Source organism: Penicillium macrosclerotiorum (assembly GCF_028827735.1).
Source record: "Penicillium macrosclerotiorum strain IBT 26536 chromosome Unknown utg000001l_segment0_segment0, whole genome shotgun sequence".
Lineage (NCBI taxonomy): Eukaryota > Fungi > Ascomycota > Eurotiomycetes > Eurotiales > Aspergillaceae > Penicillium > Penicillium macrosclerotiorum.
The window spans coordinates 1,282,589-1,299,610 of record NW_026643081.1 but is presented as its reverse complement, the minus strand read 5'-3'; the positions used below and the strand labels follow the sequence as shown (position 1 = coordinate 1,299,610).

Sequence of the window (17,022 nt, the reverse complement as noted above, 5' to 3'; positions counted from 1 at the left end):
CCTTCCATATTCTGCATTGTTTTTAGACCTCAAGCTCAGTGTGCGAATTTTAAGTAATGATATACCTAGTCTGTAATTTTTCTTTTCAAATGGACTATTTTGATCATAACTTCAACCCTTATTTGCAAAATACCGTCCTAATGAGCAAAAGCTCTCCACAGCAAGCTTTGCTTGAATCTGTGGCACATAGAACCCTTCTACAGCACAGCGTCAACGTATCTTCAAATCCGCCACTACATCATTCTGGGTTGTGAATCACTACCTCCTGCCCGTAAACAACCTGCGTGAACGAGAGTATTGAGGTGGAATTGATATCAGCAATTTTACGTAGGATGACCGATGAGTGATAAAGACGCCAAACAACCTTGGCAGTACAACTACATTCTCGGACTAGGGCCATTATTCAGTTACTGTACTCGGTTTCGCATATTGTGATTCACTCTAAGACTTCTTCATCTTACTTTGCTCCTTTAAACAATGATATTGATATAGGACATCGTGAAACTACCAGTCCTATCGGTTCTGCATTCATAATAAGGGGTTACATATGCCAGAGCTTATAGGCACCGTTATTTTACCTCCTATATGCAAATGATGCCAATTGAAATAAAATAAATGTTCCGATTGTGGATCTGCGCGAGTGTGAACAAAGGACACAGATGGAATACCTAGCGAAATACAAAGAAGATCAAAAGAAGCTGCCGGAAATTAATACAATTTGAAACAATGAACTTTGATTTCAAAAAAATAGTCTTTGTGCCGAAAATGAGTATCAGATTTAAGGGTTACAATAGTATCTAATGAGCATAAATACCTTACTTAGTCCCTGGTCTTGAGTTATGGGTCTTCTGTACACCAGCTCTAACGGCAAAATTATGACAGCACCTATCCACACCAAGGCCATTGCTCAGACCAAAATGGGCCTAGCCCATATTGAGGACTTGTGGAAAGCGCAAGCTGAAGTCCAGGCTGGATGTCGAGTTATTAAAACTCGCCTCAAGTCTCACCACAAGGGGCGAGAGATCTGGCCTCATAAGATTCAGCAGGCTGTGATCGAGCTACAATCCTCACTGAGATTTCTCGAAGAAAAGGCGCGTGCTCTTTTCCCAGCAAGAGTTCCGACAAGGCTACAAGTCGTTTGGGAGCAGAAGTTTTTCAACATCACTCACCGTCTCGATGAGAATGTGCAAATGCTCCACAACACGGCACCCGGCATGGATCCTATCTACTATACTATTGGCAAGCTTGACGAAATTTTGGCGCCATTGCAAAACTTCAAGTTCACTGAAGACCAGTTAACTGGAAGGAATAGCGGCCCGGCCAAATACGAGCCGGAGATGTGGCGTCGATGGCAGTGCAAGATCAATGACGAGCTCAATAACTTTGAATAATAAATGTCAACTTAGCATTTTATCTTCTGATAGCGTCGCAATATACCGTATTCTAATACCGAGTCTATCTTCTTTCACCATTGTCACAAAATAAATCCAGCAGATAACTGAGAGTAGGAGATACTCATCAACAAGTCTTACGCATTCTGACTTCTCTTAATTGCTTCAATTCTTAGGAACTGTATCTTGGCGTTAGGGCTTTCCTATGTTCATTCTGGGACAGATCCCGAGGGCCCGTTATGACGGCGGTTAATCGCCTGGGACGATCGGGAAAGACTATGCCTAATGAGGCGAATAATAACAAACTCAACGACAAATCTGGAGAAATTCCAATTCTTCTGAGCTGAAATTGTTATAAAGAGAAACTAATTGTTTTTTCCAGGACAGAAAAGTCAGCCATGGATAGCTGAATAGAGCCGCATCGTGAGGTTATCATCACTCTGCCTTCCTCTCCGCCCAAGCTCTTTCCTGATTTTTTCCCCTTCCACCTCATCTTTATCCTCCATTCACCTACAACTTGCGGCACTCGACTTTTGAATCGTCATTTTTGAGCCTAAATGATCAGCTCAGGTTCTTCATGTCCATACGGGTTCCTCAGCTTTGCTCCGAGTATGCTTTCCTTCACTTCAATTCTGGTCTCAACCGGAGCCATAGTCTAAGAGTCACAGGTCCCCAGAGTCTAGTCCGGAGAGTCCCGATTCCATCTGCTCAGCATCGCTATTGAGTTCCTCGGATCAGGATGACAGTTCGATGGGCGTTCTCCAATCTCCATCGTTATCGAGTAATCACAACACGAAACGAATCAAGCGATCCAGATGGCTGATCCTCTGCACATGTCTCGCCTTATTCATTTGTGGACTCGGGATCTCACTTGCTATGGAATGGGGAGCAGTTCCAGCTCACGGACATACAATAACAAGGCCCCACGATCCCAAGTTGGTAGTAACTCGAGACCTTACTCTCAACACTAAAATTCCCGGGCTGCCGCTACTTACAGCCACAACTATGCCTGTGCAAAATTCTCTCGTCGAGCGCAGAGACCTCCCCTTGTTGTTTTCCTCGGACGAGTGGTACAAGAAATGCAACCGTGACGATCAATGTGATTGGGGATATCGATGCCACCCGACCGGATGGTGCTTATATGGATGTCGCAGTGACGGAGACTGCCTTGGTCCGCAGTATTGCGGGAAAGGCATCGGAGGAAACTGGAAATGGTGCCACCTGACTAGAGATGATAGTCTATGCCGGAAGGCGACGAACTTTTGTCGATCGAATGGGGAGTGTTGCGCTGGTGCTTGTCGGCGCAAGGGGAAATATATGATTTGCGAACAAGTTGAGGGCCGGGACCCGGAAAGTTCGAATGACGGCGATGTATAGCTGTTGATCAATAATATCTTCATCATCCTGCTGAGCGTGGTTAGTGATTGTACAACAAAGCTGATAGTATAGCCATCAGCATGTACAAGACCGCGAGAATGTCGATTATCTGAGCTCACCCACCCCATTGCCATACCAGAAAAAGTGCGTATTCATGAGATCCTAATCAGTGGGGTTATGTACGCAGTTAACTTGGCCCTTTGCTAGTGTTTTTTAAGACCTGACACGGGCCATTGCGGCCACATGGCGAACCGTCACCTGTGCCTGGACTGAGCATGTCCAACATGCCCGGGTTTCCAACACACAGCGTGTGAAATACTTGTTAGGCGATAGGCCCATCCATTCAGATTAGGGTGACTCTAGGGCAGGTCAATAGGTTGAATGGGCGATAACCAGCGAATCCCAATCACTATTATTATTTTAAGTTCGTTCTTGTGGCCACCTTTCCCTCCCCCCGTCTCCATCTTTTCAATTTTTTGGGTCTCCTCTTCTTGCTATTTCGAGCAATCAGGTATAGCACAGGACCTCTACAATGATGGGGTACAATTGCCGATCGATATTGTGGAGGTGGGTTCATCGTGGAGAACAAAACCTGGAGATGCTCCAAAAATTACGTGATTTGGGGTTGGCCTCTACTTTGCTATCCCCAATCAGGAGAACTGCCCGTTTTGTGTGCCATTTTCCATTGGATTCAGACCACTCCCATTCATTTCCGGGTTGGATTGATCGTGTGGGCTAATTATGAGCGCTTTATTGAGCGAGACACTCCTTTTCGGGCCTTTCCTAGCCCGCAAGATACCCCAGGGATAGGCTAACACAGGTTATAACAGGATTGTCACGGAGCGTGGTCTCTCCAGGTGGATCTGGAATGCCTCGATTGGATAAATGAACCCATAAAGTTCGGCCCCAGATATGGTTGCAGTGCGCACGACGGTCGATATAAAGGCTCGCTCCGTGCACAGCGAGTGACAGGCCACGGTACTATCTCACCGTCGGTTCCGCGCCGGGGATCCGGGCGTTGTCCGAGATGTCGACTCTGCACAGGCGAATGAAACGGCACGATCCGTAATTCCCAGGGCATGGACCACCACATGGTCTGCTCCACCATGCGCGCTGCTGCCCTGGTTATGGTATCGGCTACCGTTCCCGAGAATGCTGGAAACCATCCCAGAATGTCTTATTGCGCGCCGCAATGTGAGCAGCCCTGCACCCTGCAGAGGTTGATATCGCAGTCCATGTGAGCTCGGGGAGTACAGCGACGCTCTTGGACGCTGTTGGCCCCAGTTACCCCATGCATGGCACCAGGCGCACGAAAGCGTGGTATTTGGCTGCAAACCTCGCACGGTCGCAATCCGGCAAGTTTTGTTTAATTTGGAGTGCGGTGCACGGGGCATACTGGAAGGTGCTATAGTGCTAGAGGGCCAACCATTCCCGTTAGGCGAGTCAGTGGGCCTCTCCATCCCCATATTCTGCATCTTTTCTGCGCGACGATTCGATGACTGTGGCGCACTACGCCAGCCATGGTTGCATCGGTAGCCACTAGCTAAGCGAGGGGACGCGACTCGGGCTGGACGGCGCAACTCCCCGGCTCTCGGGTTTGCAAAGCTTATCTGGATCAAGCCTCGGCTTCCCAGCTGTCGCCGAGCTTTTGGCTTGGCTTGGCCTTCTTGGCCTGCAGGGTTCAGTAGGATTCAGCAGGATTCCGGAGCTAGGATATCGGTTAATTATCCTTTCGGATCCCTGGGTATGCACCAATAATGTAGCCATTGAATTTCAATTCGTGAGGGGGGCCATTTAACGAATGCACGCGGCCACGGAGCGCCGCATTTTTTTTTTTCTGCTTATCGCGAACGGGTAATTACTATTCCCAATGACCGGCCAGTGTCCCATGATTCTGATGGACCCAGTCCGCTTGACTTAAAAACGCTAAGGCCGAGCCAATGGCAAGCGTGGTTCGCCACGTTTCACCCCGGGCCAATTTTTATTCAAGGGCTTTTCGCACTGGATCACGCGTGGCCCCTCACGCGGTTGTTCCTATTGTGCGGATGGACTCAACGGGGCGCGAAGAGAGGCGTCTCGCCACCCAACATATCGGACCAACAAGAGGAGACTCCGGGCATGGAGAAGTGGGCTATCAAGGAGATTCTACACTGCTTGACGCTAGATAGCCACTAAACGCCGAGGAGAGAAACCCGGTCTGGCGCCCCCAAACCACACATCGAGCCAGTAATGGCTCAATGTGTGGTCCCCGCCAGCTATCAATGGTGCCTTTCTTCCAATCACGTAGAGATTTCCCATCATTTCCTGTTATCATTTACCGTTATTTCTCATAAGACAAATTCATCGCGTTTTTCGATTGCTTCTAGCGCGCGGGCGATGTTAAGCCTGCGGTGTCCGGCTCCTCCCCCGTCCCCCAGCCTGTCCGAACCGGAGGAAAAGTATAATAACACTGGCTCTCACTTCTTTTCCATCCCCTCCTCCCCCTCTCTCCCTTTCCTGTGATCCTGACTCCCCAAGAATTTCGGTTTACCTTGTCTCGCGGTCATGTCTATGCTCCCCGGCCCCTTGGCCATCACGGCCCCAACTGAGCAAATCCGGGAGACGGGCTCGTCGCCGGATGAGCTGCGCAAAATGTCCCATGCTGGCGCACACCCCGGTGTGCGCCAGCGTCTCTGGGGCTTGGAGGCCCGTCTCGATCCCACTGTCACCTTCGAAGAATTTACCTACTGGGCCAAGATTGAGCGTGAGATGGAGGATCAGGAAAGCCGTCAACAGCAGACCGTGACCGGTGGTGGCATCCTGGGCACCATCAAGGGCTTCTTCACCAGCAACCCGTACGAAGATGCTAAGGTCCACGAATCGCGTGAGCTTCAGAGCAATGAAGAGGCCGCTCAGTGGTCTGAGAAGAAGACCGCAGTGGCCGTTTCCGACGACGGCACGGTTAGCCCTATTGCACCTGCTGGCACTCATGAGCTCGACGCTGAATGGCGTCTGGCGGCGCGTGCTCTGCGCAACGCTGGCTGGGGTGCGGTTTTCTATCTGATCACCACGGATATTCTGGGCTGGTCGCAAACACCCTATGTCTTTGCAAACACTGGCTACGGCCTCGGCGTGGGCATCTTTGTTCTCATGGGTCTCGCTGCTTTCGCATCCGGTATTATGATCTGGAGAACCTTCCTTGGTCTGGACTCCTCACGTTACCCCGTCCTGAGCTTCGGCGATCCTTTCCTGCGTCTCTATGGTCCTCGCATGCGTCACTTCATCAACTTCATGCAGTCACTGCAGATGTTCCTCAGTGTCTCTGTGGTGCTCCTGGGTAACACCGGTATCATCGCTCAGCTTGGTGGCAGCGCCAATCTCTGCTACGTCGTCTGCGGTATCATTTCCCTGGTCGTCAGTATGGCCAGTGGCTACATGCGATCCCTGAAGCACCTGGGCTGGTTCTGTAACTTCGCAGTCTGGATCAACATCGTCACATTCATCATTATGTGAGTATAGGACAAACCCTTGGCATCGCATGTCAGTTCGCTAATTTGGAATCTTCGTAGCTGTGTCGCCGCCGCCAAGTATGGTCCCGATCCTACCGCCGCTGTTGAGAACGGTATTTTGAACAAGGCCTGGGGTACGCGAGCCACCATGGCCCCCGTCAAAACTTTCGTTGGCACTCCTACTGCTGAGTACCAGCCCACCGACACAAATCTGTTTGCCGCCCAGTTCAACGGTATCAACAGCATGGTTTGTAAGTAGCATCATACATCCGCTCTGGTTTCTGGAGAAGCTTTCAATGCCCGTCGCTAACTTTGATGATTGATCAGACGCCTACTCTGGAGCCGTCATGTTTGTCGCGTTCTTGTCTGAGATGCGCCGCCCCATGGACTTCTGGAAGGGTCTGCTTTGTGCGCAGACCTTTATTACAGTTGTTTACATCTTCTTCGGTGCTTTCGTAAGTTTTTCGATTCATTTTCCAATGACGCTCTGAATCTATATCTAACCGCCCATAAGGTCTACAACTACTACGGCCAGTACAGCTACAGCAATGTCAATCAGTCCGTGTACCCGGAAAGGCTTCAGGTTGTTGGAAACGTTCTCTCTTTGCTCACCGGCTGGCTTGCCATTTGTAAGTCTTGGACTCGCTCCACCAGCAAGTGATCCATTCACTAACATAGCCCTTTAGTCCTGTACTTTAATGTCGGTATGAAGACCGTTTACCTTGAGGTTGGCCAGCAGCTCTTCAACCTGCCCGCAATTAGCTCCAAGAAGGGCAAGTTCTGCTGGTGGGGTCTCGGGCCCATCTACTGGATCCTCGGCTTTGTGCTGTCCATGTCCGTTCCACAGTTCAGCGCCTTCACCAACTTCGTCGGCGGTCTGTTCAGTCTGAACTTTACCTACTCCTTCTCGGGAGTCATGTACCTGGCCTACAAGATCCAAGACGGTGCTCGCCTGGAAGGCGAGGGCTTTGACCCCGTCACCGGCCAGACCACCCGTTTTGACAGCGGCGTCAAGCGATGGACTCGTGGCTTCGCCAAGACCTGGTACATCAGCGTGCCGGTTCTCATCTATACTCTTTGCGGTCTTGCCACATCTGGTATGGGTACCTGGGCCGCTGTCCTGGCTCTGGAGTCTGCCTTCGGCCCTGGTGGCTCTGTCACTTCCTCCTGGACTTGCACTAACCCCTATGCCTAAGGGCATCCTGCTGCCGGGTAGCGGTGTTTACGAGAAAGGATTTTATCCATGTAATATTTTTCTTTTCTTTCCTTTTAACACCTATAGGTTTTAAATTTCTCATGGTAGCGGTCTAGTTACAATCTGCGTGGTGGCTTGCCTTTTATTTATTTCCTTAGCATGGTGTATCTTCGGGACAAAGGCCCATTGATATTTACCTCAACTTCAAGTCTTTTGAATAACAGTGCCTTTCCCAATAATGTTACGATCACTTCTCAGTGCAGAAATTTTCACAGACTTGCCGTACTCATAAACTATAACTCCACTTCTAGGAAACACCCATGCCCGTGGAGTTGTCTCCACGCCTAACGCCGTCTTCAGCGCCATAATTATTCATACAAATAACACCTGACTCCCTGTTCCGCATGGTAACCTGCAATATCGGACGGTCACAAGCGCAAATGAGGAAATCCTGTTTCCTGCGATGCTCTGGCCCTTAGTTCACCAAGGTCAAATTTGCATTCAGACTACCTTGATCAGAGCTACCATTTGATTTGAGATGTGTTGTAGGTAATAACTTCAGGTTTCCTTTTTTTTTCTCTCAATAGGCCTACAGGAGCCGGGAAAGTGGGAAACCAAACAGGTAGGGGTGCGATGAAATTATTGCGATACACAGACGGCAAACCATGATAGTCCGATCTTTCCACCACGACCTGTGTACGCGACGCCTAGTCAAGCTATCTGGCTTTCGCCCGAGGTCCATTGAAGTGACACCTAATTATCAAATATCTGAACATTCGTACCATTCCCAACAGTATACTGGACATGATCAAGGACTCTTTGTTTTACTACTGGGTAGGGATGATGACAAATTACAGGGAATAAAAACCCCTTTACTCTGTTTCTGTGCGACCTCGGGAGCCAAGATGCACATTGGAACATAGGTGCATCATGCAGGCCACGTCAGCCGCTAAAATTACGAACATGGTTCTATCAGACTCGGAGATGCGATGTCAGTCACATCCAAGTTCAACAATCGGGCTGGAGACATATAATAAGTCTCATGGGCCTTGCCATTCCAAATTATGATTTCCATTCGTGACCATAGAGGCTTGATAAGTAATAAGCCTTGATGTAACCCTCTCAATACTGCGGCCAACGAGCGGCGCGTTTAACTCCGATATCTTCTTACTAGTATCGTGCTAACCTTTGTTGACCTCTTAACTCCGATCTAATATGAGAATGAAATATAGAATCTCCGAAACAGTATGGCGAATACTTTTCGGCCTGCTTTCGAAAATGTTGAAGACTTTCGTCGGAACAGCCACATGCTCTTCGTAAGAATAAAAGGCTTCCAATCTTCGGACGTCGATCCCAAGCGACAAGTAGGGGCACACTAGGTCACGGGCTCACGGATCACTGGTCTACTGGGTTATTATAGTTTTTTTTGTAGTGGTATTCAGTAATTAATTGGGATTATTCTTGCGTTCTGAGGATTATGTGAAGACAAGCTGCTTATAGGACTAAAGCGTCGAGCCTATAAGCTTCTTTGGATAGTAACTACTATAATTCTATAGCGGTTAATAGTTAGTAAATACATAAGAAAAATATCTAGATCCTCTAACGCTATCATCTCTTAGATGTTGCAAGTACTAGAAATGAATAAACGAAAGAGGTAGAAACCTTAGTAATTAGTATTATATATGAGATGTTAGTAGGCCTAACTTTTACTTATAAGAATTATTGGATATTATAGAATTTTTCTAGTAGTTCACTTTAGTAGGAGATAGTAGAGAATATATAAGTCTTCTTTAAGGTATAGAATACTAGGTAGGGCTAGTAATTCTAGAGATTGCACTCTCGTGCGCTACTGTATCTGGGTCCTAAGCACATTGACATTGCGGTCAATTGGCTCAGTTAATGAAGCACGTGCCAAGGTGTTTTCCCTAACAAGTAATTATTATTCCTAAAAGTTTCAAGTAGGTAAAATCGAATAATTGTATTGTACATAAAGACTAAACATAGATTTATTGCTAAATAAAAATTAAAAATAAAAAAAAATCACGATACATAAGAAAGACTACTAACAAACTAACAAACACTAAGTAATACTAGTGTTATGAAATAACCACATCCATAATACTATTCTAATTATCTTCAGATCTGAAACGTATGCATGACGCTAAGGTCTGTTTCGTTTCATTATCTATTATATTATCGTGGATTATATCTTTAAACATAAGAAAGAAAGATGCGATATATTCGAACTGAATTTTGAGGAGATTCTGTTATTGGTCAAGATACAACATTCTTCTCAATACCGATTCAATGTTTATTCTATCTTGATATTCATTATTTCTTTACCTGGCCAGCAGGTTACTAGTTCTCTGTAAGTAGTACTCTAAGAAGGAATATTTTATTTATCTTTCATATTATTGTTATTAAGATTAACTCTGGAGTAGGTCTTTTTGCCAAAGTCTAGTCACATGAGATAGGTTGCGGTGCTAGAAAGCCTCAGTATACAATTTCACTAGATCATAAGTAATGAACCAGGGCGCTCTACGGCAAGCCTGACACGCAGGCAGGATGAGGTGAACCGACGAACAAGCTAACAAACTACCATATACTACGATGGAGAGCGGCCTCTTGAAGTGGAGACAGATCTTGGTTACATGAAAAGGGTACAAAAGTGTAAACTTTTCTTTATCAGAGATATAAAGCTATATCTGTAAAGACTGTGTACTATAGAATATGTCCTGCAATCAGTGATCTCCTATCGTATATCGTAGGACTTTCTTATACCCCTCCTAATACCATGAACTAAAGGGAGATTCTGTCATTCCCATTCTTTGCAATTACTTACGCTCTTGCAATGTATAAGATTCGGAAAATGTTTCGCGGGGCCTGTTTCTCATTATGATATCAAGTATGAATAGGATTTCTTTGTGAAGCAATCATGCTTTTATTACGGGGGCCCTTGATTCAACAAGAATAAATACATAAAAAGAGCTCAAATAAGGCGAATTGAACTTCTGACACCATGTTCTTCATCCAGCTATCTTTCGGCCTCATGCTGTCTGCCTCCGATTTCCTCACTGCAATGTAAGTGTTAATGCGGCACTGTAAAAGAGATGAAGAAATATGTCTTGATTATCTCTCACGACCCCTTTGGATTTCATGTGACTTGCAGTTTCGCAATCAAAGATTCACTTCTTCTTTGGCCCGTGCCGTATTCTTTTGAGGATTAAATACAGACTCTTAACTTTTGAGAATCATTTCCATCTCTTCTTCATACGAAATATATCCCATGGCTCCTAAAAAGACTAACAGAGTGTTTGTATATCGATTCGACGTTTCGTAGGGACAGTGTAAGAGCACTACATCATGGAAGAAGATCTGGGATCATAGGAGATAAGTTGGGCATTCTACTTTTGATTTCGAGTCAGAAGGCATGATACGAATCAACAGAACACATTTCAAGTTGATATTCACCGGATTTTGGTGGCGTCTGGACAGTAAGCGCACCCGGCAACATGGAAGGGAGCATGGCCATTGATTTGGCCAATCCTGAGTTAAAATTCAATGGTAAGTGCCGGCACCAAGGGATTGTGGTTTCAGACAGATTGAGGTGAAACCAATAATGCTGTATCTGAGCTCAACTGAGTGTGTCAGTGGGGCAGTCACGCGAAACCAGCGGTGCTTCTCACCCACACTCTCTCAGCTTCTTACTCTGTCAATTCCGCACTCACCCTGTCTTTCATGATTCATGAATTTACTTCTTTCTACTCCTAGTACATACGACCACAGGGTGTGGAGAACAGGGCTTCCCGTCCGCTCAGCCGTACTTAAGCCACACGCCGGCAGGTTAGTAGTTGGGTGGGTGACCACCAGCGAATCCCTGCTGTTGTATGTTTTTGCTTTTGAATTTTTGATTTTTGCTCATTGAACTTCCTCCTGCCACCCTATTCAGTCCGCTGTGACCCCTCACCCGAATACCCTGAAGACCCCTCCATTCTTTATCCGAACGCCCATAATACTCCTGAATCGCTGATGTGGCCCCCATCATATAACATCACTCAATCCGTAAGTGAGCTGCGCAGTCCGGAACACTATATTAAATAGATCACAACCAGCAGATCTTTCTACAAACAGGGTTTGGCGCCAAAAGCACGGATACAACTGATGCAGGATTAGCGGGGAATCATGTGATCTCTGGTTCAACAGCCATATGGTAAGAATGAGATATAGTGCAATCCCAGATAGGCTTAGCTCCCTGTTTCCTATGCTGTACACTGCTAGCTTTTTGTTCACCTGAGAAGAGCCATACTCCTACCCTTGCGTTTGCCTTACTAATCTCTGAAAGTGAGCTAGTTACAAACAGGTGTTTATTTAAGTAGCTAACATCCGCCGAGCAGTACCTTCAGCCTTGTCATCAGAGGTCCTGTCAATCGTTCATTGCTTGGCTGCATCACGGCATCTCATTGTATCACACTGACACGCAATGATATGAGTCCCTGCGCTCAGAGCCATGCCAAATCCAGAAAAATAAGGCATTGGAGGCATTGCTAATGTGTTGCAGCATCCACGTGCCGACACAATGCGCAAAACACTCCCACCCCCATCTCTCATGGTGCGCAAGTTCATGAACCACAGCGCCTCAGGACACGAGTCGACTCAAAGCATGACAGCACCTCTGAACCCTTCTCAAGAAGGCTCAGCACCCGCGGATCCCTTTGAAAGACAATACTGCTTTTTCTACGGGACATTAATGGATCCAGAAACACTTTCTCAAGTCTTGAGAACGTCAGACTCCCTTCCTATCATGAGCCGTGCCCGAGTGATAGGGTATGACATTAAGCTCTGGGTCCCCTACCCTGACCTTATTGATGGCAAGCCACTCCAGCTGGTCGATGATATGGTATTCGAAATCTTATCAAAAACACAACTTGATCGACTTGTGTCCTATGAGACGGACAAATATCAGTTCCAGCCTTGCCTCATCGACATTCTCAACCATGATAATAGTGTTATAAGTACTGTTGATGGAGTCACATTCATGTGGAATGGCCAACAAGGGGAACTTCAGGAAGGAAAATTTGACCTGAAGCAGTGGAAGAAAGAGAAAAGACTTCGAAATCTGGATTCACTATCGAATTGATGCGAACTGAAAGGTTTTTGCTTTGTCCAGGCTCTCATGGAGAGTTTAATGCACAGTTGAATCTTTCTGAGACAGTAGCTTCTTCATGATCAAGTTTCTCACGTTTGCTTCACGCTCCTTTGCTCTGAAAGTTTCTCTTTCCTCTGTGGTGAGTGTTTTTACGGAAGTGGGATTAATAGATCCAGACTTTCCTCGGAATCACTTGTGAAGGACTACGTGATAAGAGCCGGGTATATTAAACTGGATGAGGAAGCCTAGTAGTTGACAAACATCCTGAGAAAATCGAGATAGCTGTTGGTGATCTGACATCCTCTGCGCAGAATTGATGAACAAAACCACAAATTCGATCCATGGCAGACATGCTGATTCATCGGAAACTCCTGGCGCTTGGCGAAACTCAACGGTAGATTTTCCACCATAGTAAAGATTCGTGAAATTCTAAGCAAAGTATCTCTTTCCATTGTCATTCGTCAAATTTTCATTGTTTCGTCTATTAGTCGTCAGGATAGTATTGATGGCACCCTCAGAGTAGAAGATGGTACGGCAGATTGACTTCAGGCTGTCAAGATCCCACGATGTGCTTTCTGGGAGTGAGATATGTACGTGCAAACCAAATGAGGAATTGCTTTCAATTCGACAAATCTTTCTCGCAGATCTCTTTAGTTTTCGAACATTGTCTCGCCAGTCACTGGGCTCATTGTAGGATATGATTGGAGAAGCAAGTTCCAGCGGCCCTGATCTGCGTTTGCTAGCTCAGTAAAGCACGGTGGAGCATTGGGGCATACATGAATCGCTGTTATCTGGCTTGATTGTCACATCATCAGTAAGAGACCACTCATTCCCTTCCTCCCCTTCGTCAACACCGTTTACATCATTGTGGACTCGAGACCGATGACGACGGTTTACGCGAGAATAGACCATTTCCTAATCAGCAATGAGGGTATTCGCGAACGCTTCAAGGCCTTCGAAATCATCCGTGGTCTTCCTACGGTGGCTGAGTAGAAACTCCAGTTCGATACCGATTCGGAAAGTAGTATTCATCTTGCCCGAGAGTTGAGTGTGACACGTTAAAAACCAGAACTCAGGAGCGGGAGTTGATGCGGGAGACTTGGTACTGCTGGCTGTGGAATTCTAAGCTGGATAGTTCAATATGGTGATAAAAAGTTGGCAAAGGAAGACAGAATGACAGGATTAAAGAGGAAGGAGAGAGGAGGGACATGAGAGACAAGGTAGCGGACACTCGCATTTGCCATCACTTTCATTAAGACGCTGAGTGCGAAAGGAGCTATCGAGATAGGGTGAAAGGTGTGTGGTTGTCTGGGTGTTTAGGCTTGTCTGTTGTAAGGGTTGTCATTATATGACTCTCCTCTCTCCCTCTCCCCCTTCTTTCTCCGTTAAGGAGCAGACTGCGAACCTCTATGCCGCCAAATTGGCTGAGCATGGATTCATCACCTTCTCGATCGATATCCTCTTCTGAGGTAGAAGCGATGGTGAGCCGCGCAATGCTGTCCTACCAGACCTCTACGCAGAGGCAATCAGCGCCGCAGTCGATTATCTCGGCACTCAGAATCTGAAATCGGTCGATCGTGAGCGGATTGGAGGACTTGGAATCTGTGGCAGCGGCTCTTTCATCATCAGCGCCGCAAAATTGGATCCGCGTCTCGTAGCCATCGCTATAGCAAGCATGGATGATATGGGTACTCTCGCCCGCCAGGGTCTCCAAAACTCGACCAGCGCCGGCTTCAAGGAATCAATCGCCGAAGCAGCCCAGCAGCGCTGGACCGAGATCGAGGACGGCAAGGCCCAGTATACCAGTGGCACCCTGAATCACCTTACGGCGAATGCGATGCCGGTCGAACGCGAATTCTACGATTTCTACCGTACCGAACGTGGCGAGCTTGCGCTCGTTAGATCAACGCCAGAACTCACGACTCACCCTACGTTCTCTTCCTTCACCAAGTTCGTCAATTGTTATCTTTTCAGTGGCATTCAGAAAGTTTCACCGCGTCCTTTAATTTTCATCTCTGGTGACCAGGCACACTCCCGCGAGTTTAGCGATGACGCTTATTCGCGTGCTGCTGAACCGAAGGAGCTCCTCTGGGTGCCTGGTGCAGGCCACGTTGATCTTTATGATCGCATCGAGCTCATCCCATTTCAGTGACTCACCGAGTTCTTCCAAACAAATCTTTCTTGAGGAACACCGGTTTTAAGTTAGGGCAAGTGGGCCGACATCTGATTTGTTCACTCACGGATTTCATTCGGGACTGCGGTAGGTTTAGGGGGGTGGAATGCGCCAGAATCTGGGCGCCAAATCAAAAATCTGATAAGGATCCTGTGACTGAAATATCACCAGCAGCTCTATGTACTTTATCTTCTTCCGTTAAATGAAGGTCAAATTGATGAGACAACTTCTTGTACGGTCGTCAAATGGAATTAGTAGTTTTCTCCAACCCACTACCCTTTTGCCCATGTCTGTGTTTCTTTTTCCCCCCGCCCTATTACACAGCCCTGCACCCATATTAGGCAGCAGGCAACGCTATTCCATATCGCTCAATTAGTATGCTCAGGGTCTGTTTGCTCAGTGACGCACAGTGGATACAGTTTGAATATCCCACCCTCGGGTACATCGATAGGACGGGACGGACCAATCAAACAGGGCACTTTTGCTGACATAGGACCCATAAGTTCAAGTGCGTCACGATCCAATCAGCCATGTAATTTGATCTTGGCAGTAGTGGCGATGCCCTTGGCCATTCTAAAACCAGGTCATTATCCAACCAGCAGGGCAGAAAGAGTTTTTGAGGTGGGTCTAGTGGAAACGCTGGAGACCCTAGTCAGCAAGATGCGCTGCCGACCCCAACGAGGCTTTATTAACCATCTACTCGCACCTCTAGGGTGTCAGCATATCGCATAATTTACCAACCACAGCATGGTAGATCCCGCGTTAGACAAGCAGATCATTCCACTGAGCAGGATGCCCCAGCAGGCTAGCGTGCGGGACGCCGGCGACGATTGGACTGGCGTCATCAACCGGAAAGAACGCAGGAGGTTACAGAATCGCCTCAATCAGCGACGTTTTCGTACGTACTCGTATCCATTTAATCGAAAAATGCGGTCCCTGCAGTTCCTTATTATCTGCTAGGGTCGAAAAAGCAAGGCAATGAGGCAAAATCGCAGAGTGCCATCACTTCTACCACCCCTTCTAGCCTACACAATTCACGTATACGTCCACATGATTTCGACGAGGAAAATGGGGAAACTTGGGAATGCCAATTTGCACCACCAAATGCCCTCCAATTTCGGAACCTGTTTGAGGCTAAGGCTTATGAGTGTTATATGAGCGGCACGCCAGACAGAGATCACCTCGTCAGCCTCAGCCGGCTGAACGTGCACAAAGCTATCAACGAAAACATCCGTGCGGTCGGAATGACATCCATATGGATGCGAGATGATGACTCAATCTCAATATTCAACCTTTCACAGCCCAGCTTCTCAATCGACCAAATTCCGCCCTGTTTGCGTCCTACTTTTATTCAACTGCATGTGCCTCACCATCCGTGGCTCGACTTTTTCCCTTTCCCCCGGATGCGTGATTATATGATTCTTGCGGGTGACTCTTTTGATGATGAGGACCTCTGTCACGACATTATGGCCTTTTGGGATACAAGAAATACAGCTGCCACCTTACTAGTATGGGGAGACTCGTGGGACGCCAAAAATTGGGAAGTCTCGGAAGGTTTCGCACATAAATGGAAATGTTTACTCATGGATTCGCCAGAGTTACTGGCTTCCACGAATCGTTGGAGAAGGATGAGAGGGGAGAAGCCCTTCATATGGAAGGATATCCTGAATGTAAAATAGCATCGGCATGATAAATGTATATAATTAGAGCGTGTTCCTTGCCATTGATGCCATTTATACAATAGTACGTTTCCCTGGCGGAGGGCAAATGGTCTGACCCACTTGGACATGGTACTTTGTAAGTGCTCCATAAGGGCTCTGGAGCGAGATCCACCTTGATACAGCACATCGTGATATTAGAGGACGCAGTGTTATACTCATTTCAAGAAACGGAGGATGAGGTGATTGAGCATTTTTGGGGCGATGCTACAAGGCCAAGAAATCGCCAAGCACTTGATGACATTAGACCCATGGTTCCCATTGGTTAGCCTGATTTGGTTATCTTTGTCTCTGTTCTTAGCTTCGACAAAAGGCACAAAAGGCCGTTCTTAACTCCGAACCTTGAGAACCGTTAATATATGGTTTATGTGATATTCCTCCCTCAGAAATCTATACTATTCTCAGTTCTCCACAATTTTACTGTCGTCCATATTATCTTATTGCAAAGAGTGCCTCCAAGGCTTGCCACCGTTTACGCCGTCAATCACTGGCAGCAGCCATGAAACTATTTCTTCTCTTTTCTTTATCGAGTAT

General features: G+C 47.0%; 6 protein-coding genes across 6 annotated transcripts; 5 read left to right on the top strand and 1 right to left on the bottom strand.

Moving 5' to 3' along the window:
- Positions 1-839: 839 nt before the first annotated feature.
- N7462_000427 (uncharacterized protein) lies at positions 840-1,391 on the top strand (the record flags this gene model as incomplete). The annotated part of the gene is made up of 1 exon (XM_057072153.1): positions 840-1,391. The coding sequence occupies one exon, from the start codon at positions 840-842 to the stop codon at positions 1,389-1,391; it is 552 nt and encodes a 183-aa protein (XP_056938683.1).
- A 2,363-nt stretch (positions 1,392-3,754) lies between these two features.
- N7462_000426 (uncharacterized protein) lies at positions 3,755-4,162 on the bottom strand (the record flags this gene model as incomplete). The annotated part of the gene is made up of 1 exon (XM_057072152.1): positions 3,755-4,162. The coding sequence occupies one exon, from the start codon at positions 4,160-4,162 to the stop codon at positions 3,755-3,757; it is 408 nt and encodes a 135-aa protein (XP_056938682.1).
- Positions 4,163-5,312: 1,150 nt separating this feature from the next.
- On the top strand, positions 5,313-7,451 carry N7462_000425 (uncharacterized protein; the record flags this gene model as incomplete). Its single annotated transcript, XM_057072151.1, has 5 exons — positions 5,313-6,256; positions 6,317-6,507; positions 6,584-6,711; positions 6,771-6,885; positions 6,943-7,451. 5 exons carry the CDS (start codon positions 5,313-5,315, stop codon positions 7,449-7,451), a joined length of 1,887 nt encoding a protein of 628 aa, XP_056938681.1.
- A 4,576-nt stretch (positions 7,452-12,027) lies between these two features.
- On the top strand, positions 12,028-12,588 carry N7462_000424 (gamma-glutamylcyclotransferase family protein; the record flags this gene model as incomplete). The annotated part of the gene is made up of 1 exon (XM_057072150.1): positions 12,028-12,588. The coding sequence occupies one exon, from the start codon at positions 12,028-12,030 to the stop codon at positions 12,586-12,588; it is 561 nt and encodes a 186-aa protein (XP_056938680.1).
- A 1,684-nt stretch (positions 12,589-14,272) lies between these two features.
- N7462_000423 (alpha/beta hydrolase) lies at positions 14,273-14,749 on the top strand (the record flags this gene model as incomplete). The annotated part of the gene is made up of 1 exon (XM_057072149.1): positions 14,273-14,749. The coding sequence occupies one exon, from the start codon at positions 14,273-14,275 to the stop codon at positions 14,747-14,749; it is 477 nt and encodes a 158-aa protein (XP_056938679.1).
- A 768-nt stretch (positions 14,750-15,517) lies between these two features.
- N7462_000422 (DUF3425 domain-containing protein) lies at positions 15,518-16,449 on the top strand (the record flags this gene model as incomplete). Its single annotated transcript, XM_057072148.1, has 2 exons — positions 15,518-15,668; positions 15,713-16,449. The coding sequence occupies 2 exons, from the start codon at positions 15,518-15,520 to the stop codon at positions 16,447-16,449; spliced, it is 888 nt and encodes a 295-aa protein (XP_056938678.1).
- Between the last annotated feature and the right edge of the window lie 573 nt (positions 16,450-17,022).